The sequence below is a fragment of the Hippopotamus amphibius genome, chromosome 9, assembly GCF_030028045.1.
Source record: "Hippopotamus amphibius kiboko isolate mHipAmp2 chromosome 9, mHipAmp2.hap2, whole genome shotgun sequence".
Classification (NCBI taxonomy): domain Eukaryota; kingdom Metazoa; phylum Chordata; class Mammalia; order Artiodactyla; family Hippopotamidae; genus Hippopotamus; species Hippopotamus amphibius.
The window spans coordinates 30,437,769-30,461,382 of NC_080194.1; the positions used below are offsets into that span (position 1 = coordinate 30,437,769).

At 42.1% G+C, this 23,614-nt stretch overlaps 1 protein-coding gene across 1 annotated transcript in view; it reads right to left on the reverse strand.

The window, feature by feature from the left end:
• Positions 1-23,614, reverse strand: part of SPON1 (spondin 1) — a 270,084-nt gene that overhangs the window by 168,105 nt on the left and 78,365 nt on the right. Inside the window, exon 3 of the mRNA XM_057750017.1 lies at positions 20,056-20,189. Within this exon, the coding sequence (XP_057606000.1) occupies positions 20,056-20,189 (134 nt within the window). The remainder of the gene's footprint in view (positions 1-20,055; positions 20,190-23,614) is intronic.

A 23,614-nucleotide genomic window follows, 5' to 3' on the forward strand; every position in this document is an offset into this window, starting at 1 on the left:
ATAGTGCAAAAGTCAGGCAAACATAGTGAAAAAAAAGTCAGGTAAATTAAGAGAAGATGGGTCACTTACACAGGTCTAGGTACAGAGCAGTGGGCAAGTGTTCAGAGCACTCTTCTGCTCCTCTGTGGAGCCCGTGGCATCATCCCATTGTGACCCAGCACGGCTGTGGCTGATGTGATGATGTGACTTGCCATCCTATCCCCCACACCCCTGGATTTGTGTGATAAACTTCCAGCACTGAAGGTCTGCTGTGCCTGAGGAATACTACGTGGAAACCTGCAGTAGCAACATTGCCATTTGGATCCTGTTGGGCTCTTTTGTCAGGGCTCATCAGCATAAACATGAAGTTGTTTTGATTTGCTGCTGTCTCTCTGCTATCAGAAAACTGTTATTAGGAAAATCGCATTAATTAGCAACAGCTGAGGGGAGGACCAGCTAGTCTGGAGCTGCAGCTGCAAGTCTTTGCAATCTGACTGTTGCCTAAATTTTAACAATTAACAGAATAAAGAGACTCTGAATGTATTTAATCACGTTAATTTTGTTTTCCTCTATTTGTATTACCGTTTAGGATTGGTAGTTAATTTACATTAAATACTCTGATATCATTACCACGCTTTAAAGCATAACCTCAGTTATCCCAAGCCTGTATGATTTACTGGAAGTGATGTATTGTTTAGCTTAATGCTAATTTTTTAACTTTATGAGGGAAAATTAAGAATTAAAATTTACCCAAAAGGTTGGCCTATTAACCAAGATATTTGCTTGAACTGAAAGTCTTATTTTATAGCCATGATGGGTAACAGAATTGGATGGATGGATGGATGGATGGATGGATGGATGGATGGATGGATGGATGATGGAAGGAGAGAAGGAAGATTAAATGTATAGAATAGAATGATAGAGACATAGAAAAACAGATACATACATAACGACTTGGATTTAAACCTTCTAAATTCTAATCCCACTTATTCATTTCTTTTCTTTATAATCACCATGAAATCAGCATGATAAAGACGTGGTATAATAGAAAGACCTTTGCAGTCAAGCAGATCAGGTTTGATTCCGGATCTATCTCTTTAGTGTGACCTATGTGAATTATAGCTCTGAGACACAGTTTTCTGACCTACAAATTAGGGTTAATATCTACTCTTGTAGATATTAATGAGCTAAGCCAGTATGGCTTAATGAACTAAGCCAGTATGGAGAGTTCCCTGGCATGAAGTAAATGCTTGAAAAATACGATCTTCCTTTCTTCTTTCTACTTTAAACCTCATGTTGCTATTTAACTTCTCATGTATTTATGCCTTTTCTACCCAACTAAAGGGTTAATTAAACCCTTATGAAGTAGAGACTTTCTCTTGCTCACCCCTGAACCTACCCGCAGTCCACTGCATAGTAACTGGGGCCCACTGGATGTTGGGACCAATCACCAGTGTTGGCCCACAAGCCTTGACTTTATCAGCTTGTATAACAACATCTGAGTGCTTACTATGCCAGGCACTCTGTGGTAAGCATTTTACATACTTCAAATGTTCTCAGACCTGGATGCTCATTAAAGTCATTTGGGGGAGCTTTGAAAAAGTATTGACACCCTGATTCCATCCTAGTATAAGCAGATCAGATTTCCAGAGGTGGGGCCAGAACACAGGTGATTTTACAAAGCTGCTCAGGTGACTCCATCGTGCAGCCAGGGTCAAGAATCGCTGACATAGATTATCTTGTTTAATTCTCCCACCTATGAGGTAGCTATGATTATTACCCCCTTTGCAGATATAAAAAGCCAAGACACAGAGGGACCAAGTATCTTGCCCGTGTGTATATAACTCTTAAGCAGTGGAGTCAGGATTAGGAACCTAAAGAGGTTGACTCCACAACCCATAGCTCTCTCCCGACTCCCATTCACAAGGAAATCTCAAGGTAAAACTACAGGGCAAATACAGAATACGTAAGTGTCCTAAGTGCTACACGGTGATTCGGATAATCATTAAAAAATGGGCATAAACACAGCTTATCTTTTCTATTTAAAAAGTGGAGAACAGGTTTCTGTCTTGATTACACTCAGGGTCTCTGTGACCCAGTACAAATCACATTACCTCCGTGAGCCTTAACAATGATAATATCACCCCTGCAAAAGTATTGGGAAGGTGCCCTGGAAACTCTATACTACTTTAAAAATGGAAAGAGATACTTCCCATGCCTCAGCTCCTTACCCTCATTTTATAGGAAAGACACCAGGTTCAGACTGGGTAGAGTCAGGACTCCAACCTTGACCTGACTGACCCCAGAGCCCATCTGCAAGAGGCAGACTGTCTAATGCAATGTTACAATCAGTTGATAATCAGTTTGAAAAATGCTATTAGGAACAGCATCTGTAGTGATTGTGGAGGGGTGCGGAAAATAGGCTTTTCTGTAAAGAGCTGTTTTTGAGATGGCTGAAGCAGCGATGACTGGGGAGAGCTTGCTCTTCTCCCCTCCCACACAAACCATCCCCCACCTCACCGCCCCCAGCCAGTAACTTCTTGGCTTTGTTCCAGGGGCTAAAGTGAACATAGAAATGCAGCCTGTTCCAAGAGAGCTTGGCATTTCAGGTTCCAGGTGAAATCCATGTGCCAGTCCCTCAGCCTTCTTCTTTCTTCTTCCCTTTCCCATACCTAGCACAAGCCTGGCACACAGTAGGTGCTCATGAAATGTTTGTCGAATGAATAATTGATACCTGAGGGGGAATAGGAGTAGAGGGTAAAAGATACATTGACCTGACTTCCCTATGGGGCCAAGTGTCACAGAAAAACGGGCCTTTTATACCTTTGCCTGACTCAGTCACAGTTTCCATCCTAAACCGCTCACCTTGACTCGACTTTGCAAATCTGTCTTGTTTTTTCCCTTGTGACTGCCTTTCACGCTGAGGACCCTTGGGCCTGATCCTCAGCCTTTTTTTTTTTTTTTGACCCTCTCTTGCCCTTCTCCACTATAAGCTGCTCTGGCTCTGCAGCCATGCAGGATACAGCGATCAGCTGGACCAGGCTCCAGGTTTACCTGGCCCGTGGTAGGTCTCACACAGCTGCTGACAGTACAGAGGTGGGAAGGCAGTGAGTGGGGTGAGAGGGGAGGGGACTTGAGTGGGTAAGAGGTATCCATAGACCACAGTTCATAAGCATCACCCCCCATCGCCCTCCCCAGTTAGAAAACTATTGAGGCTGGAAAGCCCCTTTATAAAAGACAGTCTTCACAAGAATTCAGCCTCGTAAGATATACTCCTACACTGTGGCAGATCAAAAGCTTGGGCTGTGGAGTTAGGCTGGGGTTAAAATGCCAGTTTCGCTACTTATGATGTTGGGCAAGTTGTACCGCGGCTTCCTCTCTGTAAAATGGGAAAGTAATATCTTCATTATATACAGGGTTGTTGGCAAATATTTCAGCTATTATTATTACTGTTATTAAAAAAATTAGAGCAACACCCAGCTGAATGCTTAAAGGAGGGATGTTTTGGGAAAAAGAAAGAAAAAAAAGAAAAAAGAAAAGAGAAGGAAGGAAAGAGAGAAAAAAAGAAAAAAAAAAACAGGGTAAAGAAGAGAAGAAAAGCAAAGAAAAACATCCAATTTCTTGAGCGCCACCTCTGCTCCAACCACACTCCTTCCTGTGGCACCATCAGGACCACTTGCAGGTCCTCATATGCTCCTTGCTTTATCGGGTCTAGGGACACTCCCACACGCTGTTTCCTCTGCTCCTCCTGCCCTGTGGCCTTCTGTCCACAAGTTGATCACTTTGGACCTTCTGCACCACCCTAGACTAGGCTGGGTGCCTGCCCTCCCAGCGCTCTTCCCATGTGTGCTGCCCTGTGACTGGTTCCCTGCCCCCTGCCCCACTGCCCCCCTCGCCCCCCCCAGAATGAAAGGACAGCCCAGCCTTTCAGACCTAGTGAGTCCTGGCCTGTCTTCTTGATTGAACCCAGCTAATGTCTTCTCATCCCCACCTTATTAGCCCAACCTTCTGGTAGGAAGAAACCAGGAAGAAAATGGAAAAAGAAGAAAGAAGGAAAGATGTTCTTTTTCCTCTCCACCCTCTCCTGCCTTTAGGCTGGTCTGTTTAATCTGAAACCAATTTAACCTTAAAGAAAACATCCAAAAACAGTACAAAGAACTTTTTCCCCCTGAAGCATTTGAGAGTAAGGGGTTGACTTGATATCTGATCACCTTGAGTACTTTAGCATTTTTCCTACAAACAAGGATATTCTCTTATGTAACCACAGTGTAACAATAAGACTTAGGAAATTAACAGCAATACATCTAATCTTCAAACCCTATTCAAGTTTTGACAATGGTTCCTTTGTGGCCAAAAGATCTGGTTTAGAATCACAGTGTTGCCCTTAGATTTTATGTTTCATTGGCCTCCTTTAATCTGGAGCAGTTCCTCAGGTTTTCCTTGACTTTTATGACTTTGAAAGTTCTGAAGATCACATGTCGGTAATTCCATAAAATGTTTGCATTTGTCTTATGTTTCCTCAGGATTAAATTCAGGTTATGCACTTTGAGCAGGAGTATCACAGAAGTCATGCTGTGTTCTTCTCTTTGTATCTGGTCCGGTGGCACAGGATTTAAATTCAGATTTGTCCCATCACTGGTGTCTGCCAGACTTCTCCACTCTAACATTCCTGGTTTTCTCTTTGTAAGTTATTAAATATTTTGAGGGCAGGTACTTTGAGATTATATAAACATCCTGTTCTTTATCAAACTTGCCAATTATCCATTCATTTATTTAGTTAGCATAGGTATTTATTTACATCAGGAGACTTCTAATTTCCCATTTTATTGAATGGGTTGTAATCCATTACTGTTACAACGGTATGGGAACTTAGACCCCTGTGTATTTGTGCTTGGTCTTCCTCTTGTCTTGAGGTTATATTCTAATTTTTATTTTCCCTGATCTTTATTTTTAAAATTTAACGTAACTATTTTGTTTTATGATTTTCTTAACACCACACTTCATATTCTTTATGAGAACTGGCAAAGAGCAAGCAATCAAAAGGAAAGGAGATGCAGTGAGACTGAAACCTAGCAGTTTTTGATGCTCGAAAAACCATGTATAGTTTTTGTTCTAAGTGCCAGAAACTGGAATTCACTTCTGGGGGTGAGCCACTTCCTCTGCCTCAGAAACATCTATGTGATGGTCTTCATGTATTGCAAATGTAAAGCAATAATAATAGCAACAAATATAACATAGCCTCCTACAAAGCTGCTTCTGGGCCAGACACTTTTCTAAATCCTTTACATATATTACTCATCTAACCCTCACGGTAACCCTATAAGGTAAGTACTATTATTATCCCCATTTTATGGGGGAGGCATCTGAGGTACCCAGAGTTTAGTGACTTGCCTGACATCATTACTAAGTGGTGGAGCCAGAACTCAATTTCAGGCTGTCTGACCCGAATCCACCTTCATAACTATGATGCCAAACAACCTAATCTGGAGGAGAGCTGGGTCTGGATTTGAGTCAATAGGGACTTGTATGAGGCCGTCTCTTGAGGGGGAACTAAAACGTCCCTTGAGGTTGGGAAGGGAAACTGATGCCCACCAAGTGTGAGAGCAGAGAACCCCCAAGGATGAGCTTGGTCTTCTGGGCTCTGAGAACAGCCAAACCTATAAGCCAGTTATGCAGGACATCTGTGTTATGATTCCCTTGTCCGACTCCCTAAGCTTTCAACTACATCTTGCCACCATTGTCGCTTAGCCTTAGCTGGGATGTGGGGTATTAAGGGATGGGCTCTAAGCTTGAAGCAAAGGTGGGGAAGCAGCTGCCTGAGGAACATACCCAGGTAGCCAAGGTGGCAAACAATAGCCAGGAGCTTTTGATACCATAATAATTGCCCAAGGATTCCTGGGTGGTCAACCTGGCAGAAGCCTTGTCTTTCTGTAGCTAAGGAAAAATCAGTTCCTCATTAATAATCTGCAAACAACATTTTCCAATTAAAAAGATGGGGAGATGGGGGGGGTGCTTCCCTGGTGGCGCAGTGGTTAAGAATCTGCCGTAGAGAACGGACTGGAGGACACTGGGGGAAGTGGGGGAGGGGAAGCTGGGACGTAGTAAGAGAATAGCGTTGACATATACATACTGCTGGGTGTAAAGTGGATGGCTGGTGAGAAGCTGCTACAGAGCATGGGGAGATTAGCTTGATACTTTGTGAGGACCTGGAGGGGTGGGATGGGGTGGTTAGGAGGGGGACTCGGGAGGGAGGAGATATGGGGATATGTGTGTACATATGGCTGGTTCACTTTGTTGTACAGCAGAAAATAGCACAATACTGTGAAGCAATTATACTCCAATAAAAATTAAAAAAAAAAAAAAAGAATCTGCCTGCCAATGCAGGGACATAGTTTCGCTCCCTGCTCCACATGCTGAGGAGCAACTAAGCCCGTGAGCCACAAATACTGAGCCCATGTGCCACAACTACTGAAGCCCGTGTGCCTAGAGCCTGTGCTCCGCAACAAGCCACCGCAATGAGAAGCCCACGCAGTAGCCCCGCTCGCTGCAACTACAGAAAGCTCGTGTGCAGCAACGAAGACCCAGTGCAGCCAAAAATAAAATAAATAAATAAATAATAAATCTTTAAAGAAAAAAATAAAGATGGGGAGCGCCCTTTGAGGAGTCAGACTTGGCCCTCAGAGAGCACATCTTTGGTCCTGTTTAGAGCATCCTGTTATTTCAAGCACTAGTTGGATGGGGCTGTTGATCATTCCTCCATCCAACCGTGACTTAAGAGCTGGAATCCAGGGCATCTTCTAACTTTTTCCCTGGGGTGGATTCCCCTTTCGCCAGCACATATCACACGTGTTGGCTGAGAAAGAAGGCAAGGTGAGTCTTTTCTCTCAATGTACAAAGAAATGCAATAAACTCTAGGTGTGTTATTGCATCTAGAGTCCCTGCAACAGAGGCCTTGTCAAATAGGTACCAAGGGCCAGTGATTGGACACATGATAGCTGATACAGAGTAAGACCCAAGTGAGGCCACTGAAAGCCAAGCACAAAAAGGCGAGGGTAGAGAAATCAGATTCAGGAATTGGGTTTACCTAGCAACACCACTGGTGTGAAGGAAGATTCCTTCAAGCAATGTGGACTGGAACAGCGGGGCCTGTTCAAGTACATTCTGACTCATCAGATTTCTATGTGGAGCCACAGATGTGTTTAATTTTATACATTGAGACCGATTTGCTCACTGTGAGAATGCACGAACCCAGCTGCCTAAGCCCCATAAGCATGGTAGAGATGTAAGAGTGAGTGGGAGACCCTGGCTGCAATTCTGGGGGCTCTGCTCTTGCTGGTTTCCTGATTCCACAGCCACAAGACGCAACTCAGCCCTGCAGCTTTCCTCTGGGGTTGCAACCCAGTCACCCATCACTCACCACTCCCCAATTTTTTTCCCTGTACTCTGAAAGGCTTTTCTGGGTAGCAAGGACTGCTGTTCAGAGTCTGAGTGTAATTATCACAAAACAGCCTCTGACTCTAGGTAAAAAACAAAGCAAAACAAAAAAAATGGACTTTGGACCATGTAAGGAGATGATAGCTAACCAGTCCTGCACCCAAAACTGCAATTAGAACAATTCTGATGTCATCATTAATCATGCCGATTTATGTTTTGAAAGGAAGCCAAATAATGAACATAATGATTATTTCTGTTTCTGCATCCCCCTCTCTTTCTCCTCAAAAACTGGCAATAACACTAAAGTCAAATTAAACATCTGTTTGAAAAATAAGCCGGAGTGCTGATGACAGCTGCCCTGGACTTACAAATACACCACAGCTGTCAAACTCTAAATTAACAATGATTTTCATTTATGAATGGCATAGAACTAAGATATTATGGAGCTTTTTGTCCTCTACTTTCCTGGCTTCCAGGGGCTGTTCAATGCAAAATGTAAGGGAAATGCCCAAGGAAAAATGCAGTTGAAATCAGTCCGCAATAATTAATCATAGAAGGAGTGGGGGGCGTTCTTTCTTCTTACTTAATCTCATTTCTTCACTGGCTTCAGTTTGCGTGCTCTCTGTGGCAAGCAGGCTTGCAGGAAGGCTTATAAATAGTTCAGGGAGAATTCTTTGACTAGTGGTTGCAAATGAACAGTGATGGAGCTGTGAGCATCTATAAAGGAATGTCATCTTCTACAGCGCTGAGGACCCTCTGCTCATCTTTCCAGAATCATCTCTGTCTTCAGTGGACTTCAGCCCACATTTCTTCCAGATGAAGTAATGAATGACAAATATATGACTTTGTTATCCTGTGGTTAAATACTGGGTTTAAAAGATCTGATCGAGCTATTTTGGTGACAGGATAAAATATACCAGCCTGTTTTACATTTACTTCATGAGATCGGCCAAGATGGCAGAGTAGAAAGAGCCTAAGCTTATCTCCTCTCATTGGCACACCAAAATCGCAACTATTTGCAGAACAACCATCAGTGGAAAAGACCAGAACCTACCAGGAAAGATCTACAACTCAAGTCATGAAGAAGGAACCACAGTGAAATGGGTAGGAGGAGCAGAATCACAATATACTCAAGTCCCACACCCCTGGGTGGGTAGATAATTATACTGGAGAATAATTACATTACAGAGGTTCTCCCACAGGAGTGAGAGTTCAGAGCCCCAGATTGGGCCACCCAACCTCAGGGTCCTGCACTGAGAAGATGAGCCCCCAGAGCATTGGGCTTTGAAGGCCAGCGGGGCTTGATTTCAGGAACCCGACAGGACTGGGGGAAACAGAGACTCCACTCTTAAAGCACACACACAAAATCTCATGAGCTCTAGATCCTAGGGCAAAAGCCGTATTTTGATAGGAGCTTGGGCCAGAGCTACCTGCTGGTTTTGGAGTATCTCCTGGACGGGGTGGAGGGAGGCTGTAGCTCACCCTGGGGACATAGACACTGGCCGTAGCCATTCTCAGCAGCTACTTCTACTGCATGGACACTGGTCCTGGTCCATGCTGGTGCTGGCGGATGCCATTTTGAAAATCTCCCTCCAGTTCATTAGCAATAAGACCTGGCCCCGCCCAGCAGCCTGTAAGCTCCAGTGCTGGGACGCCTCAGGCCAAGCAACTATTTGGGGGGTGGGGGACGGACACAGCCCCACCCATCAGCGGACAGGCTGCCTAGAGACCTTCTGAGCTCAGAGCTGCCTCTGGACAAGGCCCTGCCCACCAGAGGGCCCAGGACCCAGCTGCAGCCACCTGAAGCAGCAGTCCCAGAATCCCCTGGGCCCTGGCCCTGCCCTCAGGAAGCCTGCATTAGCCTCTAGACCAGCCTTCCCCACCAGGGGGTGGACACCAGAAAACCATAATCCCACAGCCTACGGACCCAGCCTGTAGCAGGCCAGACCCTGCCCTGGGAATCAGCTGGAGCCCGGCCCTGCCTACTAGCAGGCCAGCACACTTACTTCATGACCCCAAGAGACCAAGTAGGTCAGAACCATCTCTTTGTCCTGTTCTACCCTTGTCCCAGAGTCATCACTGTCCTTCCCAGGGATGGGGTGAGGCTCAGGAGTGGAGCAACATGTTTATTGTATATTCCCTGGATTAAAAAAAAAAAAAAATACACACACACACTGGAAGGTTAATATAGGTCTGATACCATCTGGTGATTTTTCACTGTTGCTTAAATGTTTCCATCTTTATCCTGTGACCATTTCACATCAAAAATGTCCAAGGGACAAACAAATTACAGTATATACATGTAATGGAATATTAATCAGATATATAAAAGAATGAAGTTCCAATACATCATGCTACAACATAGATGAACCTCAAAAACTTATGATGAGTGAAAAAAGCCAGATGCAAAAGATCACATATTGTATGATACCATTAATATGAAATATCAAGAATAGGTAAATCCACAGACACAGAATGCAGGTTGTGGTTGCCAGGGGCTGTGGGGAGAGGAGAATGGGGTCCACTGCTTGTGGGTAAAGGGTTTTACTTTGGAGCAATGGAAATATTTTGGAACTAGATAGAGGTGGCGCTTGCACAATATTGTGAATGTATTAAATGCTACCGAATTGATGGCTTTAAAATGGCTAATTTCATGTTATATGAATTTAATTTCAATTTAAATAATGTCCACAGGGCCTAAACATCATGTGTTGATCCCACTGTGATCAGGGCCCAGAATACCTTGGCAACCCCTGCTCCATCAGTGGGACAGGACTGGGACTGGCCTTCGTGCCAGGGCTCTGGGCCCTGGTGCATGAGAGGGGTGGGCCGTGCAGTTGTGCATGCCCACCGAGTGGCGGTCACACCACTGCCCCTTGCAGTGTGGGTTTCAGTGTTCCACCTGAGCCTCAGTTTCCTGCTGTGCCTGGAGCACCCCCACAGTGCGTACTTCCTGTTTATTCTTCCCTGCTTCCTTCCCGGGGGCTGGATCCTGCACCTGGGACTCCAGCTGCTGAATGAAACTTTGCTGCCATTGGACTGCTCCCCTGGAACGGTGCCACCGCCAGCCTCCCAGGAAGCCCTGGCATTTGGATTCCACCTGTTGGATGGCATGTCTTAGAGTATCTAAGTCTTCCTGAACCAAGCACATGCTGCCCTTTTAACCATGGCCTTGGTCTCTCCAACTGCTCAGCTAGAACCAGCCGCTCCCACTGGTCCGGGGTTTCCCACCACCTTTTCTGTTGATTCCGTGCTTCCACCCCTGGTTAGCATTGCTGAGGTCCAAGCCAGCCTCAGGGGAGAGCCACCCTGACTTATGACAAAGGAGCCTGTGGTTCTTCTCAATACCTAATGCCAGAAAAATTGCAGAGTAAGCTGCACTCCAGCCACCAGATCCTTCTAACCCTGCCAGCTCCTCTAAATCACACACAGTCATTACATGTGGGTTTTCTGTGTTATTTCCTTCCAAGATAAAAAGTGTTGGTGAGCTCCACGAAGTTACAAAGTATTATGAGAGTTGGCTAATTCCTCTGGATTCTCATCCTCTCTTCTCACTAAGAAGCCTTTCTCTTGCCAGGTCCCTGGGTTTGTTTTCCATTTTCTAAAAGATATTTAGTTTTTTCACTTGGGGAACAACGCCTCCCCCCACAGGCAGTCCTCTATCCCTGGCTTACAGGAGGGACTCTGCCCCTCCAAGCTTCACAGACCAACTGAAGCAGAAGGTGGGGGCGTAAGGGTCAATGTAGCTTCGTGGAGATTAGTTAACAGCTTAGTGGTGATTAGTTAACAACGGCTTTGGAGTCAAGTTGGAAGCAGGTTTAAGACCCAGCTCCATCACTTAACTGCTTTACTACCCCGTGCGAACTCTCTAAACCTCAGTTTTCTCATCAAGAAAATGGGAATAGTATTGTGAAGACCCCACAGGGCTTTTATGAGGATTAAGTAAGAAAAGGCATGCAATGCATCTAGCATAGTTCGTGGCCATAAATGTAAGCTACTTATACTACTATTCATACTATATGCATTGAGCATTTCTATACACCTCTTCACATTCTCTCATCCCAACTCTGATTCCATCCACTGTTGCAATGAGCAGCTCTGTCCACTGTAATCAGATGATACACACCTTGTCTGCGTGGTGTACCTCTTGCTTCTTGTCCCAGAGCTTCTCTGATGCTGCAGTACATGTTCAGGATCTGATGAACATTCACATACATGCAGCCCAGAAGTGCAGGGGTATTAATGCTTGCGGGGCTCTCCTTGATCAATGGAGGAGGAAAACCAATGGATGATGGTGCCCCCTTCATTCCTGGGCACACTGTCCTGAGAAACATGTCACACGGCTTCTCAAAAGGTCCCAGCAGGGTCAAGCATCCATCGCCTACAGTGACGACCAGGTCAGTGACACGTGATCAAACAACACCCATCCCCTCTGTCCCCGCCTCCTTCTCCCTGGGATCACTTCCCAAATAAACTCCCTGCATACAAGCTTTTGTCTAAGCTGGGCTTTTAGGAGAACCCAGGCCAGGAATCAGCAGTTATTGAGCTCCTAGCACTGGGGTATACATTACAGCAGGAGTCAGGACACTTTTTTCTATAAAGCGTCAGATAAAAAAAATATTTTAGGCTTTGTAGGTTATAAGGTCTCTATGATAACGTCTCAGTTCTGCTGCTGTAGCATGAAAGTGGCCCTAAACAATGCATAAATGAATGAACCTGGTTGTGTTCCAATAAAACTTTCTTTATAAAAACAGGCAGTGGGCCAGATGTGGCTCACAGGCTGTGGTTTGCCGACTCCTGCTTTAGGGCCACGGACATGAGTAAAATTGATCCCCTCTTCCATGAAGCTCACAGTCTAGAAATGAGGCTGCAAAGGTGTCTGGAAATGTCACTAAGGACCTTGGACCCCACGCCAAGGAATTTTGGCTCTATTCTCTGGTGATAGGGAACACTGAATACATTCTCAGATCTTGTAGCAGCTGTAGCTGGAAACAGGTTATTTTACTGGCAAGAACTGAACTGCTCATTTTTAACATTTCTGTGAAACCCAGTCCTGCCAGAGGGCTGCCTCCCCTGCACTCCATGACCAAACTTCCCATCAGACGGCCAAGTTCCTTATCTGTTACCCTTGAGGCCAGAGGTGCCTCAGAATTCAGAATATTTTTGGATTTCGGAAAGAAAATACAGTGTACTTTCCATATATTTTGTAACGTCCCCATCAGGGTTTGGGGCAGCATCAAACACATTAATATTTACACTAAAAGACTATAAGTAACTTCAAGTCAGTTCAAGGCAAGATTGGGCCCTAAATTAGTTAAGAAAGTATCTTTTTTGGATTTCAGAAACTCAGATGAAGGACTGTGGACCTGTTTTGTGTTTCACCCCTAGACTGTGACATCCTCAAAGAGAGCCTCTGAGTCCTCAGCGCCTGCATACAGGAGGTGCTCAATAAATGCTACCAAGAGAGTGAGCAGACAAGAATGGCAGGAGAATAGTGTTCATGGAAGGATTCAGTGGAAGAAGAGGCTGGTCAGGGACTCTGGTAAAGGACATAGAGAGACAAATGCTCTGATCAGGATTCTGGGCTTGATCTGGAAGGTGATGGAGAGTCCCCTTCAAGTTTGTTACGTAAGTGGTGTGACTCAGCTGCGTATGAGGACAGCAGTTCTTATGCCAGCGTGAGGCAGGATCACAGAGTAAGGAACTAGGGTGAGCAGTGCGAGGTTCCTGCAATAGTGAGGCAAGAAGTGTCTGTGAACAAGGCAGTGAATGTACAGCAAGTGAGAGAGAGAAGAGACAGGTCTGGTAACTAATGATGTTGGGGGAGAAGGAGAAGTTGCAGTTGAACTTGACCTGTCTGAGATGGAGTACACTACTAAGATCACGGATTCTGGAACCCAGATGTTTCTCTATTTAAATCCCATCTCTGTCAGTTACCCTGTGACCTTGGGCAAGTTACTTAACCTCTCTGTGCCTTAGCATCCTCTTTAGTATCCACTTCGTAGGATTGCTCTGAGGATGAAATGAGTATTCATGTGCACCTAGAGCAGGGCTTGGCTCTGGGCTGTTTTACTGCCTGCAGCCAATCATTGTTTCATAAGGTTGAATTCCCCAAATGGTTCACCTGGTGACTGTCTCCTCTGGAGTAAGGCAACCCACATTTCAGTCCCTCCCGGGAAGTGACAAGTGGGTGTCAGAAATCTAGTAATAAATGTATGTAATAAAGATATGGAAAAAGAGGATCACTTCAAGGGACAAAACTTTTATCAGACTTAAGGGGATAGGACTTCCCTCTGATGGAGTCTGTAAACATCTATTCTATTCACAGAGGCTTTTTCTTCCAATCAGTCACCACTTTGCCGTAACAGTTTGCAGCATTGTAGCATGCCAGGGAAACTTTAAGGGCTGGGTCATTCATTTGTAGGGAGAAGGCTATAAGGAGGGCTGCCTAAAATGCCTATAATTTAGAAATGTTCAAATCTTTGCATCCAAATGGAAAATGGAAATGGTGTCAGGTTTGTGCCAAAAGGAAAGTCGTAATTGCTATGTGCTTCCCTTCCCAGCCCTCCTGGGCAAAGAAACATAACCAGCTAAGTGGGCTTCAGAGCTGTCATTACAGATATTTAGCAGACTCTGCAGCTTACACTACTGAGCTGCCTTCTCCCAGGAATATTACTCAAACACAGCAACACAAATGCCCATTTCTGCAAGTGAGGGCTCTGCAACAAAGTTAGCATCTCCCCTTTAATTTTTCCTGAACTTTGCTGCCAGATTTAAGCATCCTTACTAACTTGTGAGTGAATCTGCCTTCCAGCATGTCAGTCCGCTGCTTAATACCCACTAATGGCTCCCTTGTTCCTCTTGAATCAAGTTCCTCCTCTTCATCTTGACAGTGGAAAACCTCCCTGATTTAGCAATGGACTTTGGCCCCCCAAGACCTTCTAATCTCACCAAGTCTGTTTACTGTCTCCCAGGGCTGCCATGCTTACTCTCACCTCCAAGTTCTCATATCAGTTTCACTCTGTCCACTCCCTTCACCTGGAATGACCTCTTTTTTTCTGTCCATTTATCCAAACCCTACTACTGCCTTCAAGATATAAACTAACCTTTCTAAGGAGCTCTGGTGCTCCCATTAATACATTCTTCATTCATCTACTTTCTGACTAACTGTGTTTAATTTGTCTCCGGTCCATGTCTGTCTTGGGTTCACGAAGTATTTTAATTTACATCACAAATAGACTTCAGGAAAGTATCTTGAAACTTAGGATCCTTGTTTATACTCTGAGCCTTTCTCAGTGATGGTCGACTCTGGACACATGGTAGGTGCACACGGAATATTGGTTGGTTGATTGGTTTCTCCAATATCATCTTCCACACGAAAAAGAAGGAAACTTTCTCAGCTAGATAAAGGGTGTTTCTCAACTTGATTCAAGGCATCAATTTGAAACCTGTACTTTCTGTTATACTTAAAAGTGAATTATAATAGTATTCCCATTAAAATCAGGAGTAAGCATGAACACCACTATTTAATATTGTACTACAGGTGATAGATAATAAACTAAAACATGAAAAAGAAACACGTTTATTTATTCATTATTTCTCAGAAGAATGAAAAAAATAAGCCATTAGAATTATCAAGGGAGTTCAGCACTGTCTAAACTCAAACTCAAGGTACAAGAATCAATAGCTTTCTTAAACACAAGCAATCAATGATTAGAAAGTTTAACAGGAAAAAAAAGAGCCATTCACAAAAGCAATAAAACTGTAAAATACCTGTGTGTGTGTGTGTGTGTGTGTGTGTGTGTGTGTGTGTGTGGTGGGGGAAGCCTCACAAGAATGTGTAATCTAAATGAGGAAAAATCACATGACTTTCCTGAAGGACATAAAAGACCTGAATAGGGGATATTCCATGTTTCTAACTGGGAAAACATATTGTAGGGATGCTACAATGTGAAAACATATTGTAGGGTTTGCAACACCATTCAAAATCCCAATATAAGTTTTTATTAAACACAACAAACTCACTTTATGATTCGTCTGGAATTATGAATCTGCTTGAATGGCCATGAACATTCTGAACCAGAAGATTAATGAGCAATGACTCGCTATCAAAACATAAAATAAAATTATGCTATAAAATGGTGTGGGTTTTGTGCGGGAATAGATAAAAAGATCAACAGAACAGAATGGACCTGTATAAAAATTCTATATTTGATAAAGTAGCATTTCAAACAATCAGGGGAAGGACAAACACTTTGATAAATGGGTGTGGAACAACTACCTAGCCATTCTGAGAAAAATAGATTTTGATTTTCCATCTGTGCTGGACAGCTCTTATCTGTCTTATCTTACTCCAAGCTTCTGTAACCTGTTCTTTACAGGAGAAGAGAATCTGTATGGACTCTATCAATGGGCTTCATTGTCCTCATGGTTGGAGTCAAGGTCAAAAGGGAGAATCGACAGGGAATCAAGATTGGGGTCCCTGTGGGTCACCTCAGGTTAGTAGCTTCCCTTAACTGAAGGTCTCAGCCCCTGGGAGGTGGTGGTCTTCTCTGCTCCATCCTCTATACGCTCCCCTTGCCCTTTCAGGCACGGATGCTAAAGGCTCCTCCCACTTTTATTTTGGCCACACCGTCATAAGTACACCCCTGATTCAACCGACCCTTTGGTGCCTCATGCTGAGCGTGACATTTATTTTCCCTTGAGGCTTACTGATACCATATTATTCACAAAATTAAATTCCAGGAAGATTAAAGACAAATTTATTTTTAAACCTAAAAAATAATAACAATATGGGAATATATTTATACCCTTGGGTGTAGGAAGATAATTTTTAGACAAGATACAAAACAAAATTCATAAGAGAAAGGACGGATACATTTGATTAAAATCAAAACTTCAAATTTTTGGATGATTAGACACTCATAAGCAAAGTTAAAAGTCGAGAGAAATATTTGAAGTTTATAAATACATATAAGGATCAATTTTAAACATAAATATGTTTTAAATATATAAAATGATATATTTACCTATGATTATATATAAATACGTAATATAAAATGTATTTTATACATATAATATACACATATTTTATATTTAAATATATGGAAATATATAAAAATCACTTTTTAAAAGAAACATCATTTGAATAATGGACAAGAATATGAATGGGCCATTCACAAAGAGGAAATAGAAATGGAATAAATATTAGAAAAGATTCTTAATATTACTAGTAATCAGGAAAATATAAATTACCACAAGACACCATTTTTAACTATAAGATGGGCAGAACTTTAAAGAATGAAAAACATCAAGAGTTGCTGAGGGACTTCCTTGGTGGTTCACTGGCTAAGACTCCACGCTCCCAATGCAGGGGGCCCAGGTTCACTTCCTGGTCAGGGAACTAGATCCTACCTGCCACAACTAAGAGTTCACATGGCGCAACTAAAGATTCCACATGCCATAACAAAGATCCCACGTGCCATAATGAAGATCCCACATGCTGTAACGAAGATCCCACGTGCTACAACTAAGATGCAGCACAGCCAAATAAATAAATACTTAAAAAAAAAAGAGTTGTTGAGCAAGTAAGGAAATAGACGCTCATGTTCACAGTCAGGGAGTGTGTTTAAGTTGGCAAGCTTTTTGGAGGAAAATCTGGCAGTGTCTATTAAAATTATAAATGTGCATCCCTTATGATCCTACTTCTTGGCAGCTACCATGGATAAAAACTTGCATATTCGCTCAGAGGCATGTATAAAGATGTTTATTATAGCATTATTTGTAATAGTAAAAAACTGGAAACAATCTAAATGTCCACCAACTGTGTAATAACTAACACATTCACAGTGCAGATTATATGCAACAGTTTAAAAAAAGAGATAGATCCATATGTTCTGACCTGGAAATACCTCTAATACCTTTAATTTAGTGAAAACCCATTCAAGTTCAGGACATCATGTAGACCATGATACCATTTGTGTAAAGGGTACTTATATGTTTATTTACATGCATATAAATGCACAGATTAAAAAGTCTAACAAATAAACACCAAATTGATATCTATTGCTACTTTTGGGTAGAAGACTGTAGGATTTATTGGGAGAACTGTCAGGGATTTTTCACTTTTTTTATATTCTTTATTTTTCTGTATTTCACTATTTTCTCTACTGTTTGAAATTTTACAATGTGAATGTATTTACATCTTACCTATAAAATTATTTCTTTAGTGAGTAGTTGTAGATTACTTTTAATTCCTTCAGAAAAAGATAAAAGGAAGAACATGAGCCTTTAGCATTAAATGGACGTGTGACCTCAAGAAACTTGCCTAATCCACTGGGACTTGTCTCCTCCTGCATAAAAGGGGGAGGTTTGTTGTGAAGATTAAGTTAGACAAAGCCTGCTAGATGTGCAGCTGAGTTCATGGTAGATAGACAGTATTGGTTGTCCCTTTCTTTCTCCTCCATTTGGCCTGTGAGAATCTTGAGGGCCAAGATCTTAACCTCAGTTGCCTGTATATCATGGATGCCTGTGCACATAGAAGCTCAGTTACATTTACTGAAAGAATGAATGACTGAACAAGCCACATTTGTTCACTGTTAATGGATCAACATATGTTCACATATGTTCATTGTTAACTGTAAACAGGAGAAGCCTTTTTGGTTTCCACCAGGAAGATCAAATGCTTCTGGTTTGTGAGAACAATAAATCAAAGAAAACCTGAGATCTACACCAAAGGGATAAGGGCTTTAGAGCAGCAAGATTCATCACATGGATCTGATGTTGGAAAGCCCCGCCTCTGTGGAGTGATAGGGCTGCCATGGGCGGGGGTGTGGATACCGGAAAGCCAAGCTGAGAGCCCCGTCTCCAGGCTGAGACTGAATACACTAAGGGACAAAGGCCAGGCTGTACATGACAATGATGACACTGACCCCCAACCTCTGCAGTAAACGGCCTAGGAAGCCAAACCACAACCTCTGCAGCCACTAGTGCAGAACACTTAGGATTTGGTCAATGATGCCCCCACTAATTCTTGCCCCCACTGCCTCCTCTATGCCCATCTCAGGACCAATCAGAGAAAGGCAAATATCCTCTCCAAACCAATCACATCAGATGCTTCATTTCTAGTTAGCCCGCTCTCAGCTTCCCAATGCCAACAACCTCCAGTCAGAAAGTACCTACAACATTCTCTTTTTTTTTCCACTGTAAAGCTTTCCCACTCCTCTGCCTGCTTTTGAGTCTCTGCCAAATGCTAGTGATGGCAGCTGACTTCCTTGCTATACAGCAAGCTTTGAAAAAATAGCCTCTTTTCTCATTTCAGTGGTCTTCATTTGTTTCTACACGGCCTTCTCCTGCATTGCAACTAGACACATGTTATGTATTGGGATTTATACTTATATACAAACTCTACTTCTAAATTAAAAAAAAATCACAAATATAGATTAATGCCAAAAGCCAAACTTCTTAAGAAATCTGAGGAAGGATGCTCAGCTTGTATTAAACTAAGAAAAAAAAAAATGTACAGACAGATGGCAGCAACAAGAGGCCAAAGACAGGGCTGAGTCTGGACAACAGACGGAGGCTTCCAGAGATCTCTGTGGGCTTTTTTTTCTATAAGCCAGGCACAGCTGGGTCCAGAAACTGCAGGGACTGGAGAGCCTAGGTGGAATGCCTCCTTATCAGCCTCTCCTCAGGGCTGAGCTGTAGTTGTAAGTCTTTAGAAATGTCCACCTGCCACAGGTTCAGACAAATGAACCAAATAAATACATAAGATCTTAGGGGATTTAAAGAAGTGGAAGATGGTTGGGAGGTTCCCAGGAAAAAGGGTTTCTTGGATGCTGGCATTGGAGCCTTGCCTATCTACCCATGACTGTTTGCCCATCTGAAATCTTAAAATTCCCAGCATCACTCTCTGCAGGCTTTAAATGTATTTAAAATAGGTTATAGCTGCATTTCTCAAACTGCTGAATGTTAATAGATGCCTCAGCAAAAAAAGGAGCTTTGCAGTCAAGTTTGGGAAATGCTGGGTGAAACCAAGTTAAACAGACTTCTTTTTGGCAGGACTTTGCAAAAGCTTCAATATGCTAATATATGTTGTGAATCTGCAAGAAGGGGATATATAACACAGCATTTTCCAAAATTATTTAACCATAGAAATTGATTTCCTTCCCACCTATTTACATCTCCCTGAACATCATTCTATGACATACAATTTTGGAAACATAGGTTTCAGATAATGCTACCTTTCAGAGGAAAACCACTGACTGGCTAAAACCCCTCATCATCTATTGTAACTCAACAATATGAGGATCAAGAGGCCCCATGGGAAGTGATGCAAGAGGGCAGTTCTGATGGGAGAAGGAAGAAGATAGGATGATAAAGTAGACCTTGGGGCCAACGGAGGCTATAGTCAGGTCTCAGTTCAGTCTGGCACAGTTTAAGGTGACTGACTCTTTTCATAGCACTTTACGAAAGACGGCCCAAAGTCCCGTTTTAGTGTCGCGATAACGGAGGGCCGAGAGATGACACAACTTGTCTGATGCCCCAGTAAAGCCACTTTTCCTTCTGCAACCACGCCATGGAGACTTCGAGAGACCAGAGGGAAGGGGAGTGAAGTGTTCCAAGGATTGCATGTTCACTTACTTTAGAATCACACAGCCAGTTCCTGCAGGTGGCGCTACCCAGAACACCTGGATCCGCGTCCTCCTCCGTGGGGTGCTTTCGGTGACCGCAACGGGACAATTACTCATAAACTGTGTTTCTTCTTCATCTATGATCTATGGAAAATCAGTGGAAAATACACACATTAAAATGCAATGTCACTTTGGGAAGTTTCTGTGTTGATACTTCCTTAATTTTAGTTTTACATCTGCCATTTTCTGTTAGCAGTTCTATTGATATATCCCCAAGACACCAGAATAGCGCCTGGCATGGAGTCCCACTCAATGGTTGTTGTATTAACGTAAGGGCAAGGATGTAGCACCTGTTCTCTGTTCTCTGGGACCAGGATCGCATGTCAGCACTTTGAGGGACAGGCCACTAGGTGATGATCTTGCTCATTGCACTACGGCAACCTGTGTCCTACTTCAGGGGAGGAGGAGGGTGGGGGAGAGATAATCCAAAGCAAACACTATATACCTAGACGTTGTGATTCAATTTTATACCTTGAAATTAAAATGTTAAAAGAAAACCCCCACTTGGAGGAAGGATACCAAAGTACATTAAGTCGCCCGGCTCTATAGCACTGTTTACTCCTGCAGCCTCTCCTTTCTTAATTTGTGCCTTATACTGGTGTTTTTCCAAGTTAACCACCAAGATTTCGTATGACACTGCAAAAAAGCTGGTAGCCATTGGCTGGTAGCCGTTCCCATTCCCCAAAGCTGTTTTCACCATTTCTCCTACTTGCTTCTGGGTTGGCTGCCAGGACCCACCTATCCCTCTCTTAGACCTGGAAGGATCGTTTGGGGGAAATCATCACCAGGGGTCTTTAATGCCAACTCCAAATGATTGGTAGTAGCTGTGTCATGAGTAGTGTTAATAACATTAACAGATAACAGTTATTGAGTGTTCAGTATAGGCTAGGTACTAAGCTAAGCGCTTTATATGGATTACTCATTTAATTATCAAGTATAATTTAATGAGATCATTATATCCATATTGTATTTATTTTACTTAAAAACATTTTTTTTCTTCCTCTTTTTTTAGGAAAGCAGGTAAAAATTAAGTTACATCACATATTTTCATCACTGGGCAAAGCAAGGCAACATTTTGTTTATCTCTAGTCTTTATACTTCTCCCATTTTCCTCCTTTATTTACCGCTCATTCCTAAGTATTTAATATATGTCCTTCTGAATATATATATACATATACATATATATACATATATGTGTGTGTGTATAATTTACTTGAAGTTACATACAGTTGTTTTGTATTTTAATATTTCTTTCACTTAATCTTATAATTTTGAGATGTCAGTGTGAATGCAGCACTGCTGCTGACTGCTGCCTAGCACTCCACTGCACACATAGACCGCACTTTACTTATCCATTCTCCTAGTGGGGACACTTAGCTGACTTCCGGCTCTTTGCCTCCACAAATATTACTGTAATACAAATCCTCATGCTGCTTTGCTTATGAACCTACGTGAGCGCTTCTCAGCAACATAAACCATGTAGTGGGACTGCTCGGTTGTGAGTATAATTATATTAATTTCACTAAGTAGTGCCAGATTGCTCTGCAAAACGGCGATACCTACTTTTATCCTATAAGCTATGCACAACTGTTCCCATTTCCCCGTATCCTCACTAGAACTTGTGATTACTGGACTTTCTAATTATTTCTAATTTTATCAGGTTTCTCCTGTGAATTGCTAGCTCAGAATCTTTACCACTGGATTTTTCCTCTTTTTCTTGTTGATTTGTAGGACATTCTAGATATGAATTGCTCACCATGTACAAATATCTGTCACCCAGATGTTCATCTTATATTTGGAATTCTTTAATAACTTTCATCTAGTCAAATTTATCAATTTCTCTCCAATGGCTTGCACTTTTTGGTCTTGCCTAAAAAACTGAGACCAAAAAGATATTCTACAGTATTTTCTTCCATTAGATTTATAATTTTATTTTCACACTTAGGTCTTCAACCCATTTAGAATTTAATTTTTAATATGATCGGACAGGGATCTAACTCCATTTTCTCCATACTGTGAGCTACTTTTTAAAAAATTAGTAAGCAATTTTTTCAGAGCAGTTTCAGGTTCACAGCAAAATTGAGCAGGAAGTACAGAGAGTTCCCATATACTCCCTGTTCCCACACATGCACAACCTTTCCCATTATCAACACCAGGAACCAGAGTGGTACATTTGTTACAATTGATAAACCTATACAAACCTACACTGACACATCATCACCCAAAGTCCATAGTTTGTGTTGAGGTTCACTTTTGGTGTTGTATGTTCTATGGGTTTTGACAAATGTATAGTAATATGTATCTACCACTGTAGTATTTTATTGAGTAATTTCACTGCCTTAAAAATCTTCTGTGCTCTGCCTGTGCATCCCTGCCTTTCCCCAACCCCTGGCAATCATTAATCTTTTGTTGTAATTGCTTATTAGTTCTAGAAGGTTTTTTGTCAATTCTTTCAGTTTTCCCTATGTAGACAATTATGTCTTCTGCAAAGACAGTTTTATTTTTTCTTTCCAAATCTGTATATCTTTCCTTATCTCGTCTTGTTACATTAGCTAGGACATCCAGCATGATGTTGAAAAGCAGTGGTGAGGGGAGATATCCTTGCCTTTTTCTTCTTTTCCTCTTAAAAAGAGTTTTATTGAGATGTAATTGACATACAATAAACTGCATATATTTAAAGTGCACAATTTGATTTTTCTTATTAATCTATTTTATACATATTGATGTATACATGGCAATCCTTGCCTTGTTCTTGATCTTTGCAGCAAAATCTCAAGTTTCTTACCAATAAGTATGATGTTAAGTATAGGTTTTTTGTATGTTCTTTATCAAGTTAAGGATCTTTATCTCTATTCATAGTTGGCTGAGAGTTTTTATCATGAATGGGTTGTTGGATTTTGTCCAATGTTTTTTCTGCATTTATTGATATGATCATGTGATTTTTCTTCTTTTGCCTGTTGATAGATTACATTAATTGATTTTCAAATGTTGAACCAGCCTGTCATGCCTGGGATAAATCCCACTTGGTTACGGTGTCTATTCTTCTTATTGAGATATACTGTTGCATTTGATTTTATTGGGGAATTTTGCATCTATGTTCATGAGAGATATGCATTTGCAGTTTTCCTTTATTTTTGCAACGTCTTTGCCTACTCTTGGTATTAGGGTGATGCTGGCCTCATAGAATGAGTTAGGAAGTAGAGAATTGGTATAATTTCTTCCTTAAATGTTTGGTAGAATTCACCAGTGAACCCATCTCAGTCTGGTGCTTTCTATTTTGGAAGGATATTATTATTGACTTAATTTCTTTAAAAGGCATAGGCCTAGACATATTTTCTACTCCTTATTGTGTGAGTTTTGGCAGATTATGTCTTTCAAGGAATTGGTACATTTCATCTAGGTTATCAAATTTGTGAGCATAGAGTTGTTCGTAATACTCCTTTATTATTCCTGTAGTGTTCATGGGATCTGGAGTGATGTCCCTTCTTTCATTTCTGATATTAGTAATT